Source organism: Phoenix dactylifera, chromosome 10 (assembly GCF_051530095.1).
Source record: "Phoenix dactylifera cultivar Ajwa chromosome 10, Ajwa_hap1_PhDact_Kaust_v1.1, whole genome shotgun sequence".
Classification (NCBI taxonomy): Eukaryota; Viridiplantae; Streptophyta; class Magnoliopsida; order Arecales; family Arecaceae; genus Phoenix; species Phoenix dactylifera.
This window is the reverse complement of record NC_143199.1, coordinates 16,761,446-16,783,791: the sequence shown is the minus strand read 5'-3', so window position 1 is coordinate 16,783,791 and position 22,346 is coordinate 16,761,446. Positions and strand designations below refer to the sequence as shown.

The following is a 22,346-nucleotide window of genomic DNA, read 5'->3' as shown; positions in this document are numbered from 1 at the left end:
TTTGGAGGAGCCGCCTTCAAAACTAACAAATAAGAGCACTCTCGAATACGAGGCTGAGTATGTCAAGTGGGAAAGATCTAACATGCTATGTTTGAAGATTATCAAGTGTTCTATATCTGATTCCATTATGGGTGCTATACTGGACCACGACAATGCTAAAAAAAATTTTTGGATGCGATAGGACAGAGATTTGTTGAGTCTGATAAGGCTGAAATTGGGGACCTAATGGATAAATTTATAAATATGAAATATGATAGTACTTGTGGAGTTAGCGAGTACATTATGAAAATGATGCACATAAGTTCTAAATTGGAAGCCTTAAAAGTTTCCGTTACAGAGCCTTTTCTTGTCTATCATACTCTTAATGTGAAACTAATTAAATAAACATTGACTTTGGGCTGTCTTATTACTATTGTTTTGTCTGTCACAGGCTCTAAGTGTGATAATATTGGTTTGCTCATCACATGCTTTAATTGTGACAATATTGGTTTGCTCGTCACAGGCTCTAAGTGTGACATTATTGGTTTGCCCCGTCACAGGCTAGAAATATGATTGAGATTTGGCCCAAAGTCAGAAAGATAATTGATCCAAATCAAGTTACAGAAAAAGCATGGAATAATTCTTTCCATTAAAAGCCTGAAACAAGGTATTTCCATTGGCCATGGTCCAGCAAAGCTTCCAAAATTCCTCTCACTGTCATGACGATGAGACGGAATTTAATTTGTGTCAAAACTTGATCAGTCTAGATTTTTTTTTTTAAATTTTATAATGGAATGATTGAATTATTTTATAATTCTCGTATGGTTGGAAATGTCATTTTATATGATAGTTTGTACTGATTGAATTTGGCTCCAGTTGATGAAGTCTCTTGTGTTACTAAAGTTGGAAAGAAAAATGTTTTAATTCGTGAATCATTGCCTTTGTATTTATATGCTCTATTTTTATGAATCCTAAAGGGTGGCGAGGAAGGGCAGGGAGGGGATGGTGTCTCGGAAGAGATGTCGATGACGGAGGAACTGAGACGATGGGTTAAGATCCCCCACCCAGGGGGATAGGCAGGGGAGCGGGGAACCCATGGGGTTACTCCCCTCTCTCCCATTCTTTTTTTTTTAAATTATTTTTTTTAACAGATATGATGAACGACGTGGATTGCCGTTTATCGCCTGCTTTATCTAACAGCTGGACCGTGAGACCCAATGGCAATAGGGAGGAGGCCCAACTTGTCTGTGAGCTGCGGCAGATGAGCCGCACCCGGTCATCCCTTCCATGGTCTTCGGTCAATGCCCAGCGATCCTTATCGTTTCGCTTATCCACGGAGAATGAGAGATTGAGGCGCCGCACCCTCGCGCTGTCCTGCATTACGCCCGCCCCAGCCCACAGTTTTGTTTATCCATATCACGTTCTGTTTGGATATAATCTCCCACCGCCCTACCATACTTCCGAGAGCGTGGTGGTGGAAAACAGAGAGAGCAGGTCATAATCGATTGACTGAAAGGTAATCCGAAGCTTCTCTACTGTTTTTGTCAATTTTTTCTTGAATTAAAAAAAAAATCTGTTTTTGGTCTTCTTGCTATGCGAATCTCTTGTTGGATACGTGGCCTGATTCGATTTGGAGGCTTTAACCCTAGAAACCCAGGTGATGATCGAAAGCTACGGGACAAGGTTTCCAATTTGAGATTCTAATCTTACTTTATTAGAGAAGAGGATGTAGCATCTAAGCCGTTTCTCTGCGTCATGCGTTGTTTTCTTTTTCTTATTTTTGTTTTTTGAAATTTCAGTGAAGTTTATTTAATTACTAACCCTAACGATTTTTATCTTCTTTGAGTCCATTCTGTGATGCTGTTTTAATTCTCAACATATTTCGTGGTTAGCAGCAAGGGCTTAGAATACGTCGTTGATGAACCAAATTGGAGAAATACTGCTCTGATCTCAAGCTTTTTTTCCTCCAAATGGAAAATGGAGATGTTGCAAAAAATGTAGTACCGTAAACAATGTCTCATCTTCCTCTTGTATTTGTTACTGTTGGTTGCACCGTCATCTTGCCTTAGGAGTCTTCCAATCATGATTGCTGATAGAAATCAAATCTTCAACGGGAAGGAAAAATCGATAACTTACCTTTTGAAAGTGCGTGATTAATGTTTTCAGGATCTTTCTTTGGCTAGGATTATGTGCTTTGGGCTTCTTGTATTCTTGAAAATCTTCTTCCTTGTTGTAGCATGAATTTGTGGTTGAGAATCCATTCTTCCTCTCATTTCATTTGGAGGATTGGGGCATTTTCATTTTCCCCCATAATCGAAATAGGAATGGGACTCTCCCCAACCAAATGAAATGAAAGTCACTCATTCCCATTCATATTCTAAAGTTCAGCTCTCTACAACCAAACATACCTTTGGAGAATTTTGTTATGCAGAGATTGAAATCAAATTTCAGAAGAGCAATAAAAGAATCATTTACAAACTGAAAACAAATTAAGATGACAACAACATGCATCGTAATCAAACTAGAAATATCTAAACAATAATAAACAATTATAATTCAACAAAAATTAGCAGATAATAATCTCATATACTGATCACAATAAGCTGATAGTGACACCAAATCAAGGACTAACAAACTAGATCTAAGAGAAGACTCAGAAATTGTTTTGAAGAGGAATAACTGGGAAACGAGGAAGTTGGCAAAAATGTCATGGAGAAACAACCAACAATAGATGTCTCGGTCTTTGGATCCTCCTTGGACAAGCATGTGAAGGGCTCGAGCAGCTTGTAGATGAAACACCAACCAAATCTGATTTTCTCCGAGCACTGACCCTCATAAATAGCTTTCTAGGTTCCTAGATGATTAGAATACCCTAATATGGCAAGGAAGGGAACAACTAGCATAAGAATTAGAAAAGAAGTGGAGGATTAGGTGTTGGCTGAAGAAGGAAAAGGTGGGTTCCTTCAAGTCCATATGGAAAAAAGAAAGGAGAGGTGTTGGTATGCTCAAAAGGAAAGAAGAGAGAAGGATTGGTGTACGGCTTGATAGGGAGGAATTAGATGTGTCCGACCAAGTGTTTTTTCCGATCTTAGTCGCCATCATCAATCCTAGCCACCCAATCCTGATTTCCTCTTTACATCTAGAACATCTAGTCGATTGGTTTAGTGCTCCTTAAATTTATTAACTAATATCTTCCATGTCGTCAAATTACTTAAGTTGTCATATGACTTACATATGTCTGCTAAAATGGGTCCACACCTTAGTCTAAAATAGACTAGAATGGGTAGCAAGGATGACCCAAAGGATGAAGGATGTTGTTGAAGCAATCAAGAAACAACGTCGAATAGAGAATGGGATAGCAGAACCAGTGGAGAAGGAAGACAAGGTCGAGTGTTTGGAAGCAGTACTTTCAGTTCTTATTAGGATCGCAAACTTTACGATGATAAATCTTTACTTTACTTCTTCACCGTGTACTATTTTTTTTTTAACATATATATCCTCCTAAATATGCAAAATTTCATGAATATCCTCGTAAACTGCTATCTGCTAGTATACCCTTATAAATATATCTTTTTTTGGCACTTCTACCCATTCAGAACATTTTAGTCATTTTAATTTGAGACTGTTAATTTTTTTATGGCGCTAGATGGCATGGGTACATATACAAAAATAAGGATAAGATAGGGTAAAATAGCAAAACAAGTATTTTACGAGGGTATACATGCAAATATCAAATTTTAAGGGTATTTATATCAAATTTGATATTTAGAAGGATATTTATGCAAAAAAAAATTCTTTTTAAATTTTATTATTATTTTTAAATTTTATTACTTCAAAAGAGTTAAATTTGCCGGCAGCATCAAGGCAAGACAGCAGGGGGAATACGGCTGTGATCAGGGCCATCTCTCTCCTCCCTCTGCACCTGACCCGTGGCTCCTCCACCTATCCGCTACCGTTGCCGTTCCGCCTTTCCCCCTTGCCTCCCCCTCTGGCCTTGACAGCAGAGCCAATCTAGATTTATAAAAATATACCGTGTCGGCATCTGCCGGAGTTTTGTTGGAATCTGATCCCCTCTTCTCGTCTTGCTCGGTTGGGGCCCTCTTCAACTACTAGATATCATCTCTCTCATCAGGGGAATTGGGACAGGGTAGGGGTCATGGCGACGAGGGAAGAAGAGAGGGTGCATCCCGATTGCGTCAACTCATCCAATCCATATCACCAGTGCACCGAGATCTGCTTCAAAAAGATTGGCGATGCCAAGGATCCGAACAAGAGAAGGGATCGATCAGGTTTCTTTCTTGCTTCTTTTCTTTACGCCCCTTTATGCCCCTGTGTTTGCAGATTCTTTTCCTCAAGCCCCTATGGTTACTCGCTCTTGTGATTGGATTTTTCTTCTCCTAGATGATGATAATTGCCTAGTTCATTTACAACGCTTTTGCAATCTTAGTTGGCTTTCAAGAGTTAGGTCATGTGTTAGTTGTTGGTGTTGTTGTTATGAAATGCAGTGACAAGCTTGTTATCATTGTTGGTGGTGTTATGAAACACTGTTGTGAAGCATCAAACTTCATCTTGTCAAAGGTGCAGTTCCTATTGAACATAAAAATGGAATCAAGAAGACAATCAATAAATCTTTACTAAATAACAAACAAAAAGAAGTCAGAAGATGAAGATATTCATGGAAAGGAATTGCTATTATAAAATATTAGAAAGTTTAACAAATTTTGGCATAAAGTGCCAGATTTCTTGTTAGAAAATAAAATTGGATATAAGAATAATTGCAATCCACTTAGTGCTTATTTATGTGTGCAAAAGGGTGCCTAATAGGCACTGTTGTGAAGAAATGAATGACAAATACTGTATATCAAACTTCAACGGACCAAAAGGCTAGTTACTAATGGATTGAACCAAAGCAATACATCCAACAAATAACATAGAAGAACCCATTAGGCAAAGTAGAAAAACTGGAAATGATATACATATAACAAAGAAATCATAGAATTTTCTAAAACAAATTAATGAGGGGGGGAAATCATAGATTAATTAGAAACCTTATAATTAGCTTGGTGAGAAAGGATAGGAGGAAAACAAAGTTCAATCTAGGTTTTAGTCCAAGACTTCTTGTAAAGCATGAGGACTGGACTAGGTTGAGAGATAAACCAATGCATTACCATGGGTAGCCGAATAATGTATGTTGATAGTGATGCAATAAAGCATGTGTATGATTATAGAAATTTGGATCCCATGAGCTTAGAAAATGCTTGGGACCCAAATTTTCTTTTCCCATCATTTTTATTTTATGTGTAATTGAGACAGTTGCACCTTTTTGGGTGTAGTGCTCTTGTTCTGTGGATAGAGATTAAATAAAATCAGGCGCATTTACTGAAGTGAGGAGCATATTATTGAAGCTTCACAATAAATAGTTAACTCCATACAGTACTTTTGGTATTATATATTCATGATAGTGGGTATTTTAAAAGAGCTAGGTTCCCTTCTCTGAACAGGAAATTACCCTCCTTGTATACATTGAACGGCTATTTCACTCCAAAAGAAGGCTGCCTTAAGTCTAACCATAAAATTTCAACCAGTCCCTGTCAACCACCATTGTCTCTACCTCCATCATCTCCACGTCATCCTCTTCCTTCTCCTCATGATCATAATCATCATGATTCTAATTGTCAAACTATATGAATAGCCACTAGCATTATTCTTTCGTTATTGTGATCTTGACAAATCAAATGTAGCTGGCCAGAAGGTGATGCAGAAGGTGATGAATATCACATTTTATGCACCTTATATTATCTATTGATCCAGAAGGTGATGCCGTATAACTTTGGGAATCATGTTTGAAACTAGCTAGCCAAGCAGCAGATTGATGCTTGCCCATTTACAGATCTCATGGGCCATGGTTTCTGCACACTCGATAGGACAGGAGTGGAGGAGATCCATCTGTCATAGTCTTTGAATTTCTTCTACCACCCATGTAGCACTTAGAATCTTTGCTTGACCGCAATTGGCTCTAAGTTAGCCTATTACCCTACCCTCTCAAGCTAGAGCTCTCAAGAGAGGGAGAAGAGAAGCACACAAGAGAGAGATAGAGAGCTTGGTAGAATATAGAGTAGTACTTCACCAGAGAACTCTTACAACTCTCTACTTGGGTGGTTTGGCAAATGAGGCTTCCCCCGTTTTTATAGGCACTACCAACTATAATGAATGGTTAGGATATGTATAAGTGTCACAATTTCAATGCTTAGGATCTCGCTTGCTCTTTCCATAAGATCCTAGAAAAATATCTTTCCTTCCTTTCGAACCAGTAGGCTTCTAGTGAATTTTTCAAGCTTAATCTCATTGGGCTCCTTTCAATAGAGAGTTGGTGCACCTAATCTTGCATGGAAGACTTGAACCTTTGACAATCTCCCCCACCTAAGTCAGCGACGCCCTTGTCATGCCGTCATGAAATTCTTGGTCTAGCTCTTGAAACTGTCACAATATTTCGGCGGGTTCCCAACTTATTTCACTATCGGGCAATCCTCCCCATTTCACCAAATGTTTTCGAGTAGGAGGTATACCACTCTGTCACACCATACGGTCTGCCAATATGCATTCTGCCTCCTTGTTGTAGGATTTGAGGATGCTCGGAGGAGCTATTTTGGATTCACCTTGAGCCTAAGCCCGCTTTGCCTCATCTGGCTAGATGAAGTGCATCGTACCCCTTACAACCATCACATGGGTGGACATGCCGTTGATGCAGGCCTCGACATACATCAAGGTCCTATCTCCTATAGCTTTGGGCACTAGACTAGCCTTTAAGGCATTGTGGAGTCGAAGACAGCTCATCTGAGCACCCTCCTGGCTATCATGCTCCTTGGTCATTTCATTTAAGTGCTCCCCTTTTTGGGTAGTCCCTAACCTAATGTGGACCATCACATAGGAAGAAGTTGCCTCGGGTCTTCCTCTCCTTGTACACTTTCTTGCCCTTTGGTAGCTTGCCTCGACTCTTTGGGTGTTCACCCTTCGGATGGTCTTCCTTGCTGTGAGATGGTTTGGACCATTTTTCTCCCCCACCTTTGGCATGATCACCCTTTGGACTTCTAAGTTTGAAAGACTCGGTCTTTCTAACTCTACCGAAGTCTCTGCAATCATTAGAGCAATTGAGATGTCTCTCATGCCACACCTGTGTAGCTCGGTGCCAGTCTATGGCTTGAGACCATCCACGAAGTTGAAGAGCTAGTCCTCACCCATATCAAGTATTTGGAGCTTCTTGAGTTCTCTTTCTAGGTCATCCCAAGTGTCAAGGGAGAAAGCACCTTTCTCCATCTTGGCATGTTTGTTACACCACTACACGGTAGCAAGATCAACTAGAAAGAGAGTAGCCATTCTCAAGCTTTTGATCCTCCATGTTGAGTGCCGTAAAGTATCTCTCCATGTACCATAAGAAGTAATCAATCTTCTTGGCATCCTTCTTGCCATCGTAGACCTTAGGTTTGGGAGCTTTGACCCTTCGAGCAAAACATGCAATAGAAGCATCAATGATCCCACTAGCCATGACCCTTTTGCACATGGCCCAATCAGCCTTAGTCTTCTCCACGCTCTTCTTCATCTCTTTGAATTGAACTTGAAGGTTGGTCAAGGCCTCCAAAATTCGGGCTTGGAATGGGAGATTCTCTTGACGTTGAGCTTCCCCCACGGAGTCGGTGATGTTCAACATGTTCTCATGGATCTCCTTTAATGTGATTGAGCTTGCGGAATTCTTGAGAACCAACTAATGTTGCAGGAATGCATGATATTTTTTCGAGCCCTTATGTAAAGAGATAGAGGGATTCTAAACCTTGAAATTGTGACACTTGTACATATCCTAACCATTTGTTGTAGCTGATAGTGCTTATAAAAAAGGGAGAGCCTCATTAGCTACACCACCTAAGTGAAGAATTGTAAGAGTTCTCTAGTGGAATACTATTCTCCATTCTCCTAAGCTCACCCTTTCTCTCTTGTATGCTTCCCTTCTCCCTCTCCTGAATGTTTTATCTTGAGAGGCTAGGGAAATAGGTTGACATAGAGGTGATTCTAGTCAAGCCAAACTTCTGAGTGTTGCACGAGTACTCGAAAAAATTATAAGACAGCGATAGTAAATTGCCTTCCGTGCAACATTGGGTGCACCGACTCTGATGAAAGGAGCCCAATGAGATTGCGCTTGCAGAATTCTATAGAAGCTTATTGATTTGGAAGGAAGGCAAGATGTTTTTCAGGCTCTTATGGAAAGAGCTAAAGGGGTCCTAACTCTTGAAATTATGATACTTGTACATATCTTAACCATTCATTGTAGTCGGTAGTGCCTATAAAAATTTGGGGAGAGGTCTCATTGGCCAGACTACCCCAAGCAGAGAGTTGTAAAATATCTCTAGTCGAATACTACTCTTCGTTCTTTGAAACCCTCTCTTGTGTACTTCTTTCCTCCCTCTTCTGAGAGCTCTAGCTTGAGAGGCAATGGTAATAGGCTGACTTAGAGATAATTGCAGTCAAACAAAGCTTCTAAGTGCTGCATGGGTGCTTAAAAAAATTCCAAGCTCGTGATAGTTTGTACTAGAGCTAGGTCCATTGTGCGTCACAACCTTTATTAGTCGTATGGGCCCTTCACTGGGAGATACTAGAGTCAAGTAGGATCCGGGCTATGGGTGGGGCCTCCTCTCTCCAGTAAGAGCCAACCATGACAAGGGCATCATGAGGTTGAGTGGGGAAGATTATTATAGTCATATATTGACTAATAAACTGGTACCACATGGGTTTATGAGCCTGAGATGGTCCTCCTCCTAAGTCCTAATAGCTTAATCTAGTAGACTGTGAGTCCATGACACATCCGTACTTCCCTAGGCTTAACAATTAAAGTCATGTTTTTCAATTGACTCTAGTCGGTGTTCGTTTGTGGAAATTGAAAGAAAATTTTACTCCCAGGGTTGGCCAGCTGGGTTCTTTCTTTGTAGAAGACCACAATTACAGAACACAACCTACAATTACAACTTCCATACTTCACGTCCCTGTCTTCTCCTTTCTCCCTATTACATTCCTTTTGATCTCTTCCTGGATTTGCCCACATTTTTTAGATTCTAACCCTATCCATTCCTTCATCCTAGGACTTCCTTTCTAGCTTCCCACTCCTTTTGTCATAAAGCTCCCCATCCTCTTGAGAATCAACCACCAACCATTTGATGTTTTGTTGGTAATAGATCTCTGACCCTACGTTTGGTCTCTCTCTTCCCCATCCAAGAACAAGAAAGAGATGGAGGATGGAGAGGGAGCAAAGGGTGCATCTAGATTGTGTTAGTGCCTCCAATCCCTAGCAGGTCTATGCTGACTACTACATCCATAGATGCAGCCCCAAAGCCAATCCTAGCAAGATGATCTAGGAGTCAAAATTAGGCTCCTACCTTTTTTCTAACCCCTTTTCTGAAATTTTCTCTTTTTCTCTTTTGCTTTTCTAAAATTTCATTTTCTTGATTATTTTGTGGCATTTGCAGTTCAAAATGGAGAAAGAAGGAAGGACCAGGAGCAAGGAATCATGGCCAGTGGAGTAAGAGGGAATGTGGATCCTCTTTGTGTCAATGCTTCCAATCCTTACCACATATGCGCTGAGTATTGCTCTAATAAAAGAACCACTGAAGCCACAAGGAAACAAACCGGGGGAGGCAGATCAGGTCCACTTCTAAATCTCTTTCCCTTTTTTTCTCTTCTCTTTGATGTTTCTAAAGTAATCAGAAAGACTGAAGACTTAGCTCCATCCTTTTATAATTGGAATTTCGATTATATTCTACAGGAGAGCTTGATTACATCCTTCCTTGCTGCGCTTCCTTCAGTTTTAGTTATACATGCAAATTTAAAACTCCAGCCCATATTCATTGCTTTATTTAGTTGCACATTTGAAATTTGAGTTTGTTCTGATATCTTTTGCATGCTATGATTATAGTGGACAACAAGGAAGGTTTTGACATGGGACAGAACAGGAAGGTTGACCCGAAATGTATAAATGCATCCAACCCTTATCATATCTGCGCTGATTACTGCTTCCAAAAAATGCATGAAAAGGAGCGGGCAAAGACAGGCAAGCCAGGTACGCTTCATTCTCAAATGGTCTTCCTCCTTGCAATTTCTCGTTTAATTATTAAGTTTTTTATTCGGTATGATCTAATATTACTGTTGCTGCAGTTGTGGTTGGAGGACAAAAGAAAGATGGTTTGAACATGCTAGAGAGAAGGGATGTGCACCCCAAGTGTGTTAAAGCATCCAATCCCTACCACAAATGTGCTGAGTACTGCTTTCAAGGAATAAATGAAACAATGTAGCTAACCAAGGTACACAAATTTATTTGGTTTGCTTCCTTATATGTTGTTTCTGCATTTTAAACCTTTTCTGATTGTTTGAAGCAAGGTCCGCCGTACCGGTACTGGTCGGCGTACCGGTGGCCGGCCGGACCGGTACGGTACCGGTCCGGTCCGGTCCGTACCGGCCGGTACCGGTGGTTTCAAAAACCACAGCGCGCGGCGCTGTGGTTCTAAAAAAAAAAAAAAATCGTACCGGTGCGAACCGGCCGGTTCGCACCGGTCCGAACCGGCCGGTACGGGCCGGTACGGCATTCCATGGTTTGAAGCTTTTCTTCCTCCCTCCTTTGATATATGTCCTTTTGTTTGGTATTTATACTCTATCATTATATTTGATGAGAGAATATTATATAAATATGTTGTTGCCCTCTGCCAAGCCATATAACTTTTAATTGGTAGCCTTTTCACACTATTATGGAATGTTCTACTAATAGAAATAACTCAGAGCACTGGCATTAAGTGCAGAAATTTTAGTTTCTTCCCGTTAACAAAAAAGTCCCAGATCTCCTCATAATTTAAGATAAACTTGAACATGAGAGAGACAGACCTTGACAATCAGGGCAGTAATATGCACATTAATACTATAACAATTATTTTAAAATAAAACCCATTGTAGGAAAGTATCTTGAGATCTGTTGGATTGAGTCCTTTTGTACAATAGTTCTACTGATAGTATCTCACTGGAAACATTTGTTCTAAGAACTTCCCTGATCGGTTGAAAGATCACCAGTCTAGATTAAGTTGAGGGTCATTCTGAAAAACATTTCATTGTGAAATGGGAATGGAATGGTGAAGATAAATTGTAGCATAAATTGACTGAACATACATGTGGATGTTTAAGGTCTTTTTTCCTTGGAGGTTTGTAGAAGTGGGGTAAAAGAACTAAGCATGTATAAACCTTCTCAAATATTTTTGTATATAAACAATGACATTTTTTAAAAGTTTCTATCATATTCCATTGATATATACCAATGTTGGTTAGACATAATATTGCTTATGTTGTTATTTATTATTCCATAACTGGAAAGAGGTTATATTGAACATCAGAGAACCTCTTTGAGCGCAGTGTGTAGCAAACCACTATACATGTTCTCTCAAATTGGTCATGCACAGTCTGATGCCACTTTAAGTCATAAGGCAGCTTAAATAAGATCATTAACATCTGTTTCAATCCTCGATCTGATTAGTGATTGTTTTATGCAAGGGATCAGCCAATATAACCTCCAACGTGTAGTGTTGGGCTATAGTCACATTCTTACACTCGTCTTTTTATCATATGCAATATATAAAGCAGGAATGCCAAACATATTTGCCAGCTGGTTCTCAAGCACCGAAGGCATGAATAAAATTTATTCTTCTGATTATGAACACAATGATGATTAGGATAGAGCATAAGTTGTGCATGCTAATAAATTCTAACTTATGAAATCAAACATCAACCTTTTGTGTTTCTCACAAGTATCATTTAGTTAGATATAGCCCCAAATTTCAAATAAATGTAAACATGTTACAGTGAACATGGAAACTCACGAAATATTTTACTACTTTTTCAAAAGAACTGCAGTTAAAATTTTGGCATGAGCTCTAAGAGTGAGTATATGATGTCTTTAATCAACTTTATGTATCAGGTATGGCCATATACAAGTTATTCGTATAATTTGCTTTGTTTTCAAAATACACTTCAGGTGTAATACATTAGTGAATTATTAAATATAAAAACCAACCATCTTCTGGTTTGCAGGAGTGTATGATTCAAGTATCAAGTCATAGCTATCCACTCAATGTAATATTTAATCAAAGACAGTATGAACTTGAGTGACTGTATCTGGCATATGTTATTCTCCACGGTGTTGGGCTTTATCTCTACAAATGCTTGTAGTTCCATGTGACTTTCTGTGCGAGTTCTATGCTGTGAGCAATATCAACTAACAAACCCTTTAACATGTGAACCACAAAGTTGCTTAGAAAAATTAATACATTCATATGCTATAGTAATTTACATGTGGTCTGTTATTCATCACAGAACTTTTTTCTTGTATATCTAAACTGTTGCATTTTTGGGTTTTATCTACATATGATTGACAGATTTCCCCATTTTCATTCCCAGATTTTGGGCCAAAGTTGCTCCAAATCAGGCTTCCAGAATTACATCAGGGTTTGCATTTATTAGCACTGGATCTCCTTTTCTATCCATCACCTAAATTTGTAATTGACAATGTATTGACACTGGTGTTCTTGAATCGTGAAATCTTCAACTAATATATACTATCATAACATTTAAGGATTGTGAAGTTAATATATAATTTGAAATGTAGAAGATCTAGTACTGTTCTTGGAATTCATAGGCCGCATTCAATCCTTGTGACCGCTAACAGATAGATATCCACATTTTTATTAACAGATTTCTTTGATTTCAATTCTTATTCGTGCCATATGCTTATTTTTTTGGGTATTCAACCTACTTGCTGGTGCAATTTATAATCACTCTATGTTTTGAAATTTAAATCTAGGGAGAATCTAGCTTTACCCCTTAGGCTCCTTGGCCTCCTGGCTAGGGAACCACCCCCCTTCTCCCCCTGCATTTCGGCCACCACCTCTTCTCCTCCTCCCTCTCCCTCTCCTTCCATCTCTTTCTGCCCATAGGCCTTGAATTCCTTCTCTCTCTCTCTCTCTCTCTCTCTCTCTCTCTCTCTCTCTCTGTCTGTTTTGATCCCCAATCCTCTTCTTCCCTCTCGTGGGCTTCTGCAATTCCGCTCTCTAGTCTTGGCCCCCTCGCCCTCTCTTTCTCTATGGTCCCCCCATCCCTCCCTCCCTCCCTGCCTCTCCATCTGGTTCCTTAAGGGCTCAGTCCCTTTCACTTTTTGTGCTTCCCTCCCTCCCTCCCTTCTCCCCCCCTCTCTCTCTCTCTCTCTTTCTCTCTCTCTCTCTCTCTCTCTCTCTCTCTTTTCTTTCCTTTTCCATTCACCTTTGTGTTTTCTCTCCTTTTTTCCTCCATGTATGGTGAGAACCCATATCTCCCCCTCTCAGCCGCCTGTTTTTAGCTACGTTGAGAGATTTTGATTTGTTGCCTCCCTCATGGCTATAAGGTCCATGATGGTAGCAATATCTCTATCATTGGTGTTTGGTTACTCATGGTGATGGGTTTGTGATGGCAAAGGTAACCTCCGTCCATGGTATTATTGTTGCCCAAGATGACAACCCAAGAGGGGGGGTGAATTGGGTTTTCTAAAAATTGTGTTTCTTAATTTTTTACTTTAAATTGAATGTAGCGGAATGATAAGATGTTACTTACTTAAACTCTAGGTAATTATAAGTAATGCAGTGACAAACTAAGCTAGAGCAATTATACTATGGCTTTAGGACGCAATTGATCCTAAATTAACTTATATGATCAATTTAATCTATGTGAATTGTAAGAATAGAGTGAAAGCTAAGCAAGTTCTAAACAATCTCTTATAATCAATTAGGAAATAAAGCTAGAGATATTACACAGTCAAGTATGTATGTAAGGCATGAAACGCAAGAAATAAGGCATCACAAACACAAAGATATATAGTGGTTCGGTGCACCCCAGCACCTACATCCACTCCCCAAGACCTATTGGGAATTTCACTATAATCTCTCAGATTACAGTTGGTTGTTTTACAAGCTCACAACCCAACTTGTTGTTTTGCGAGATCACAACGAACTCGGTCGGTTTTCACAGGCTCACCGACTAGAACCAACCGATTATTTTCACGGGCTCACAATCCAACCCAGTTGGTTTTCCCCAAGGCTCACCAACCACAACCTTACAACGATTGTTTTCCGGGTTCACAATCAACCCAGTTGGTTTTGCCAAAGGCTCACCAACCACAACCTTACAATGTTGGTTTTTTCCTTTGGCTCACCAACAAACCTTAACCCCTTGATTCAATCCCTTGATTGAATCAAGTTACAAGATATTAGAACAAGGGTTTAAATCAAATACAAGCTTCTCACATAAGCAAATATAGCAAATATAAATAAATAAAGTACAGAGAAGAAGCCCTCAAACAAATTTGTAGATGGAGGAACTCGGCTTCTGAGGATGATAGTGTTATTTTGATGATTAACAAGCAATTATCTAGAGTATGCTATAAGTTAAGTTGATACTTCATTTATAAGTTCATTACTCTCAATATATTTGGTTAATTGAAAATAGATACATGACCTTGTTCATTTGAATGAATCTAACCTTGAGAGTGCAGCAAAGTGTGGATTGAGTCGACCCAAAGGTTGATTGGGTCGACCCCGGCACATCAAGAAATCATTTGGCACACTCCTGCAAAAATGGCACAAATGAACAGTGAGTTGGGTCGACCCAAGGTAAGCATGAGTCGACCCAACCTTGAAGAACCTCAAAAACACAACTGAAGAATGCTCTCTGGATTTACTGAGAGGGTCGACCCAAACAGTGGTTGAGTCGACCCAAGCTTGAGTCGACCCAAACCCTGAGAGGGTCGACCCAAAGGCAAGACAGAAAGACAGACAGAAAATGGTTCTCTGGAATTACTGAGAGGGTCGACCCAAGAAGAAGTTGAGTCGACCCAAGTGGACTTTGAGTCGACCCAAAGAATGGTTGGGTCGACCCATGGGAAAGAAGGCTGAAATTGAAGTTTCTGTGGTTTCTGAGAGGGTCGACCCAAGGAATGTTTGAGTCGACCCAAGGCAAAGTTGGGTCGACCCAAGGACAGGTTGAGCCGACCCAAACACGGGCTGAACAGTAACGGCTAGTTCTGCAATTGTACTTTTTGTCCTTCCCAAGGTGAGTAACGGCTAGTTTTTCAAATCTAACCATTGGGACTTGTCCTAAGAAGGTGGGAAGCTATTTAAAGGGGCACTATTCATCAGAGAGAACAACTTTTGAGTGGAATATCAAAGAGTACCCAAGAATACAAAAGTGCCCTAATCTTCTTCATCAAGAGCTTCATTCAAGAATCAAAGAAAGGGATTGAGCAGATTCAAAGAGGCATCAAGAGCTCCATCCCCCTTAAAGAGTGAAGCATCCTTGACAAAGAAGAGCAAAGCGACTTCAAAGCGATAAATACTTTCTAACTCTTCCTTGTAGCTTATATTGTTTCATATGCTCATTTAGGAGTTTGAATCTTTCCTTTTGTTATTAAACACTTTGTAAAGGTTCGTTGGTGAGCCCGCAAAACCAACAAAGGTTTTTGGTGAACCCGGAAAACCAAAGTGTATAGGTTCGTTGGTGAGCCCGTAAAACCAACAAAGGTTTTTGGTGAACCCGGAAAACCAAAGTGTATAGGTTCGTTGGTGAGCCCGTAAAACCAACAAAGGTTTTTGGATTGTGAGCCCGGAAAACAATCCAACTGTAATCCGCGAGATTATAGTGAATTCCCAAGGGGACGCTTGGGGAGTGGACGTAGGTGCTAAGGAGAGCACCGAACCACTATATATTGTTGTGTTTGTGTTTTCATTTACTCTTGCATCATCTTCTACTCTTGCGTTAGTTTAACTCACTCAAATGGCTTAAGAAAGCATCCACCGCACTTAATTAAGAAAACGTTTAAAGCACCAAAATTTAGAAGAAACCAATTCACCCCCCCTCTTGGCTTGTCACCTTCGGCAACAAGTGGTATCAGAGCGAGGTGCTCTAATAGTGCTCATTGATCTAACAATCAAGAGTTAAAGATCATGACAACCCAAGTGGGATGTGCAATGAGTGAGGGGCAATCCACAAATAGACCACCTCTATTTAATGGCACAAACTACACATATTGGAAAGCTAGAATGAGGATATTTATTCAAGCTTCGGACTATGAACTGTGGCAAATCATCACTAGAGGACCTCACACACCCACACTTAACATAGATGGCACTATCATACCCAAACCAGAAATGGATTGGAATGAAAGTGATAGAAGATTAGCACAGTTAAATGCAAAAGCTGTAAATACACTTTGCTGCTCTTTAGATGTAAATGAATTTAATAGAATATCCACTTGCACCACCGCCAAAGAAATTTGGGATAGGCTTGAGGTCACACATGAAGGGACCAATCAAGTTAAGGAGTCCAAGATAAACATATTAGTACACAAGTATGAACTGTTTAAAATGGAATCTACTGAGTCCATAACTGATATGTTTACTCGTTTTACTGATATTATAAATGGGCTTAAAAGTTTAGGAAAGTCTTATTCTAACTCTGATTTGGTGCGTAAAATTCTCAGGTCTCTACCAAGGAATTGGGAGGCCAAGGTAACCGCTATTCAAGAGGCAAAGGACCTCAACACACTGCAGTTAGAGGAGCTCCTAGGATCTCTCATGACCCATGAGTTGACAATGAGGCAAAATTCAGAAGATGAGGTCAAGAGAAGAAAACCCATTGCCCTAAAGACTACCACCCCTAGACAACAAACTGAATCGGAAGATTCAGATGATGATGAAGATATTGATGAAGAAGGGATGGCAGTGCTTGGGAGAAAATTCAGAAGATTCATGAGAGGTAAGAATAAGTTCCATAAAAAGAAACCCTTTCTTAAAGGTAACTCAAGCAAAGAAAAGGTTAAGGATAAGGAAAAAGAAAAGGAGACTCCCATTTGCTATGAGTGTAACAAACCCGGGCATTATAAGATAGATTGCCCAGATTTGAAGTGGATGGCAAGAAAGTTGAAAAAGAAGAATTTTATGGCCGATTGGAGTGAAAGTGAGGAATCAAGTTCGGAGGACGAAGATCATCAAGACACGGCCCAAATATGTCATATGGCCAATGACGATGAGGTAGATTCTGAACTTGACTGTGATTTTACTGTTGATGAATTGCATGATGCATTCTTAGAACTCATGGAAGAACATAAGAAAGTAATTAATAAAAATAAAGCTCTAAAAGAAGAAAATCAATCTCTCATTAAAGATAAGATAAAACTGTCTCATAACTATGAAACATTAAGTAGGAAACTTGAAAATGAAACCAAAAATCTAATTGCTGAAAATGTCAAGCTAAAAGAAGATGCTGAAAAATATAAATCTTTGGTAGATAGATTTACTCTTAGTTCTACCAAATTAAACTTGATTCTTGATAGCCAAAAAGCTGTATATGATAAGGCCGGTTTAGGGTATAGAACAAATAGGAAACAAAAACTCTTAAAGAATATTTTTGTAAAAGCTAAAAGGGAAAATATTACTTGTTATTGTTGTAATAAGATAGGACATAGAGCATATGAATGTAATTTTAGAAAGTCTAGTCAAAACAGATCAAGTAATAATCAAAAGATAAAATTCAAGAAAGTTTGGGTTCCAAAAGGAACATGGAGTACTAACCCTAAAGGACCCAACTTAGCTTGGGTACCTAAAGGTTCTTCTTGATCTTGATTGCAGGTGTGTCTTGCAGCTGATAAAATGGAAAAACGATGGTATCTAGATAGTGGCTGTTCAAGACACATGACCGGTGACGAAGATCAATTTGTCACCTTGGAACCAAAGAAAGGTGGAGTAGTGACCTATGGAGACAATGGTAAAGGGTATATCATTGGAAAGGGTAAAATTTTCATTGCTCCATCTATTTTTATAGAAAATGTTTTATTAGTTAAGGGTTTAAAACATAACCTTCTTAGCATAAGTCAATTTTGTGATAAAGGATTTAAAGTTACATTTGAAGCATCTGTATGCATAATCACAAATCCTAAAGATAATAGCATTGTACTTGTAGGACAAAGGCAAAGAAATATTTACTTAGTAGATCTTCATGAGTTAGGCAAGAAAAATGGTTTATGCTTAATTACTAATGAAGAAAAGAAAATTGAAACTAGTTGGCTTTGGCATCGAAGATTAGGACATGCTAGTATGGAATTAATATCAAAACTAGTTAAGAAGGAATTAATAAAGGATGTGCCAAAATTGATTTTTGAAAAGGACAAAATATGTGGACCATGTTCATTGGGAAAACAAACTAAGTCATCTTTCAAATCGAAAAACGTAGTATCAACAACTAGACCATTTGAACTCATACACATGGATTTATTTGGACCTACTAGAACTACAAGTCTAGGAGGAAAGAAATATGGACTAGTTATTGTTGATGATTTTTCAAGATATACATGGATTTCATTTTTGGCACATAAGAACGAAGCATTTTCAGAATTTTTGAAACTATATAATAAAATCATAAATGAAAAGAAACTCACCTTAGTAGCCATTCGAAGTGATCATGGTACTGAATTTGAAAATCAACACTTCGAGGAATTTTGCACTAAAAATGGAATATCACATCAATTTTCAGCACCTAGAACGCCTCAACAAAATGGGGTTGTTGAAAGAAAAAATAGGACATTGGCAGAAATGGCACGCACAATGTTGTGCGAGTCAAATCTTCCAAAGTACTTTTGGGCTGAAGCTATAAACACCTCTTGCCATATTCTAAATCGAGTTTTAATACGACCTATAACTAAGAAAACTCCTTATGAACTTTGGAAGAATAAGAAACCAACTGCAACATATTTTAAAGTGTTTGGATGTAGATGTTTTATCTTAAATAATGGCAAGGAGGACTTAAGTAAATTTGATGCCAAGTCAGATGAAGGTATCTTCTTAGGATACTCCACATCTAGCAAGGCATACAGAGTATTCAACAAAAGAACCTTAGTAGTAGAAGAGTCAGTCAATATTATATTTGATGAGTCTGATAGTGAGTCTGCTAGGAAAGAAAATACTATTGATGATGATACAGGAATTATCGACTTTGAAAAGTTGAAAATTGATGACGTGCCAAATCAAGATAAGGGAGATGATTGCGTGCCACCACAACCCCAAGACGTGCCAAAAGAATGGAGGTATGCACATGGACATCCTAAAGATTTAATCATTGGTGATCCATCTCAAGGGGTAAGAACTCGATCATCTCTTAGAAATTTAAATGATTATCTTGCTTTCGTTTCACAATTAGAACCTAAAACTTATGAAGAGGCTGAAAAAGATACTAACTGGATAAATGCCATGCAAGAGGAATTAAATCAATTTAAAAGAAGTAATGTATGGACATTAACTGAAAGACCAAAGCATAATTCAGTAATTGGAACAAAATGGGTATTTAGAAATAAATTAGATGAAAATGGATTAGTTATAAGGAATAAGGCTAGACTTGTAGCTAAGGGATACAATCAAGAAGAAGGAATAGATTTTGATGAGACATTTGCTCCTGTAGCTAGATTAGAGGCTATTAGATTGCTTCTGGCATTTGCATGTTTCATGGATTTTAAATTATATCAAATGGATGTGAAGAGTGCATTCTTAAATGGTATTATTGAGGAGGAAGTATATGTAGAACAACCTCCAGGATTTGAAAATCATGAATTGCCAAATCATGTGTTTAAACTACATAAGGCATTATATGGATTAAAGCAAGCACCTAGGGCTTGGTATGATCGACTAAGTAAATTTCTGCTTGAAAATGATTTTTGTAGAGGAAATGTAGATAAAACTTTATTCATCAAAAGAAAGGACAAAAATCTATTAGTGGTGCAAATATATGTAGATGACATAATCTTTGGTGCCACTAATGATACTCTATGCAAAGAATTCGCTGATTTAATGCATAGAGAATTTGAGATGAGTTTGATGGGAGAACTAAGCTTCTTTCTAGGATTACAAATCAAACAAACCAAAGAAGGCATTTTCATTCATCAAACTAAGTATACAAAGGAAATACTGAAGAAGTTTGGGAATGAAAATCATAAGGGAATTGGCACTCCAATGAATCCTACTAGTAAGCTAGACAAAGATGAAAAAGAAAAAAGTGTTGATATTAAGCTCTATAGAGGACTAATTGGATCCTTGCTCTATCTTACTGCTAGTAGACTCGACATTGTATTCAGTGTAGGGATATGTGCTAGATACCAATCGGATCCTAAGGAGTCACATTTAAGTGCTGTTAAGAGAATCCTTAGATACTTAAGAGGAACTACCACCATTGGATTATGGTACTCGAGAGACTCCTGTCTAGATTTGCTTGCATATTCAGATGCTGACTTTGCTGGATGCAAGTTACATAGGAAGAGCACAAGTGGTACATGTCAATTCTTAGGAAATAACTTAGTATCATGGTTTAGTAAGAAGCAGAACTCAGTGGCACTGTCCACAGCTGACGCTGAATACATAGCTGCTGGTAGTTGTTGTGCTCAAGTATTATGGCTCAAGCAACAACTAGAGGACTATGGAGTCAAACTAGATAATATTCCTATTAAGTGTGATAATACTAGTGCTATCAATCTCACTAAAAATCCAGTTCAGCACTCTAAAGCCAAACACATAGAAATAAGGTACCATTTTATTAGGGATCATGTGCAAAATGGAAATGTATGTATTGAGCATATATGCACGGAAAAACAATTGGCCGACATATTTACCAAACCATTGAGTGAAGATAGATTCTGTATGCTCAGGAGAGAATTAGGCATATGTGATCCTTTTTATTAAAGAAATATAAAAGGGAGATAGTAGTCTCATGATACATTCCTCTAATTTCAAAAATCCCATGAAACATGAGTCAAATTTGTTATCTATAGATTTCTTACTCATGTATCATTGTTCCATAAAGAGTTTATAAGGATTGGAAGCAAGGAAAACTTTTTAGAAGCAAAAAGGAAGAGAAAAGAAAATTTCTGCACTTGGGTCGACCCAACCCAGAACATGGGTCGACCCAACGTTGAGTCGACCCAAGAAAAATCTTGAGTCGACCCAACGTCGGGACCCCACTGTTAAAAGGGGGCCCGAGAGCACATCTAGGGCACTGTTTGCCCTTTGTCTTCTTCCGAAAAGACTAGCTCCCACTCTCCAATCTCCACTAAACTCCTCCAAACAGTAGATTTCCTAAGGATCTTGGAGAAATGGGACCCAAACGAGCCGTAGCCAAGAGATCCGGAAGAGTGACCCGGGTCCAACCAGAGGAAAGGCACCCTACCGAGCCTTCTCCCGTGTCTCCAAGACGTGAGGCACGTGCGGAGGTCCCTCCTCCTCCTTCCCCCTCAGTGATCCTTGCAAGATTTGCGGGGAGGCCGGTTACTACCGGGAGAAGGATCCATTCGGAGTTTTTCAATCAAGAAGGGTTTCGGATTTGGGAATGGATCCAAAGACAAGGTTGGGAGTATCTTTGCTCCCTAGATGTGGTCATCTACCCTGGGTTGGTACAAGAGTTCTATGCCTTCCTCAAGACTAGTATGGGAGGGCTTGTGTCGGAAGTTCGAGGGGTTCGGATCCGTGTGTCCGAGGAGAGCTTGAGTGAGTTACTACACCTACCCTGCATAGGAGCCACTCCGGAGAGGCCAGAAGACAAAATGAGAGCTCTGCAATTGATCATGGAAAACGAGAACTTCGATTTTTCTCAGAAGGTAATAGCTAGTTCTCTTTCCGCTGAGATGAGGTTATTGCTCAATATGATAAATAGGATTTTATTTCCGAAGACCGGGAGATTTGATCTCATCTCAGAGCAAGATCTAGCAGTTATGGAGTGTATGATTCGGGGGACTCCTCTAAATCTTCCGGCTATGATATTAAGGCAGATGAGGAAGGTGATGTGCAGCAACAGGGTATCACTACCTTATGGTATGATACTTACATTGATCTTCCGTCAGCATGGTTTACCTCTTGAGGAGGAGGCATCCAAGAGTCTGCATCACACGGACACGTACACTGCACGGACACTCATACGCATGGGATATGCGAAAGTGAACGGGCAGTGGATTCACACCGGTGCAGGCATTCAGGGTGAGGCACCAGAGGGAGAGGCACCAGAGGATGAGGATGAGGAGCCTATGGATCATCCTACTGCACCCTCAGAGGCTGGACCATCGTCATCCGCTCCTCCGACAGATACGGATGACTTCTGGAGCAGGATGACAGAGCTCATGACAGCTCAGGCGAGGACTATTACTGACGGGCTCACGAGCCGATTGGACGCCCGGTTGGATGTCATGTCTGCTGAGATCAGTGATCTGAGGCAGCAGATAGGAGCACTCCGGAGAGAGA

General features: G+C 39.5%; 1 protein-coding gene across 7 annotated transcripts; it reads left to right on the top strand.

Moving 5' to 3' along the window:
• Positions 1 to 1,202: 1,202 nt before the first annotated feature.
• LOC103720282 (uncharacterized) lies at positions 1,203 to 12,684 on the top strand. 7 transcript variants are annotated; one of them, XR_015969278.1, is made up of 7 exons: positions 1,203 to 1,495; positions 4,126 to 4,268; positions 9,489 to 9,665; positions 9,935 to 10,078; positions 10,174 to 10,319; positions 11,911 to 11,974; positions 12,088 to 12,371. XR_015969278.1 is itself a non-coding variant. In XM_088705437.2 (6 exons), exons 2-5 carry the CDS (start codon positions 4,136 to 4,138, stop codon positions 10,308 to 10,310), a joined length of 591 nt encoding a protein of 196 aa, XP_088561563.1. In that variant the 5' UTR covers positions 1,203 to 1,495; positions 4,126 to 4,135; the 3' UTR covers positions 10,311 to 10,319; positions 12,432 to 12,684. The 7 variants fall into 7 exon arrangements, 5 of the variants coding, with proteins under 5 accessions (XP_088561563.1, XP_008808127.1, XP_038973384.1 ...); XR_005507571.2 differs by having other exon boundaries at positions 11,903 to 11,974; XM_088705437.2 differs by lacking the exons at positions 11,911 to 11,974; positions 12,088 to 12,371 and adding an exon at positions 12,432 to 12,684.
• Positions 12,685 to 22,346: the final 9,662 nt, after the last annotated feature.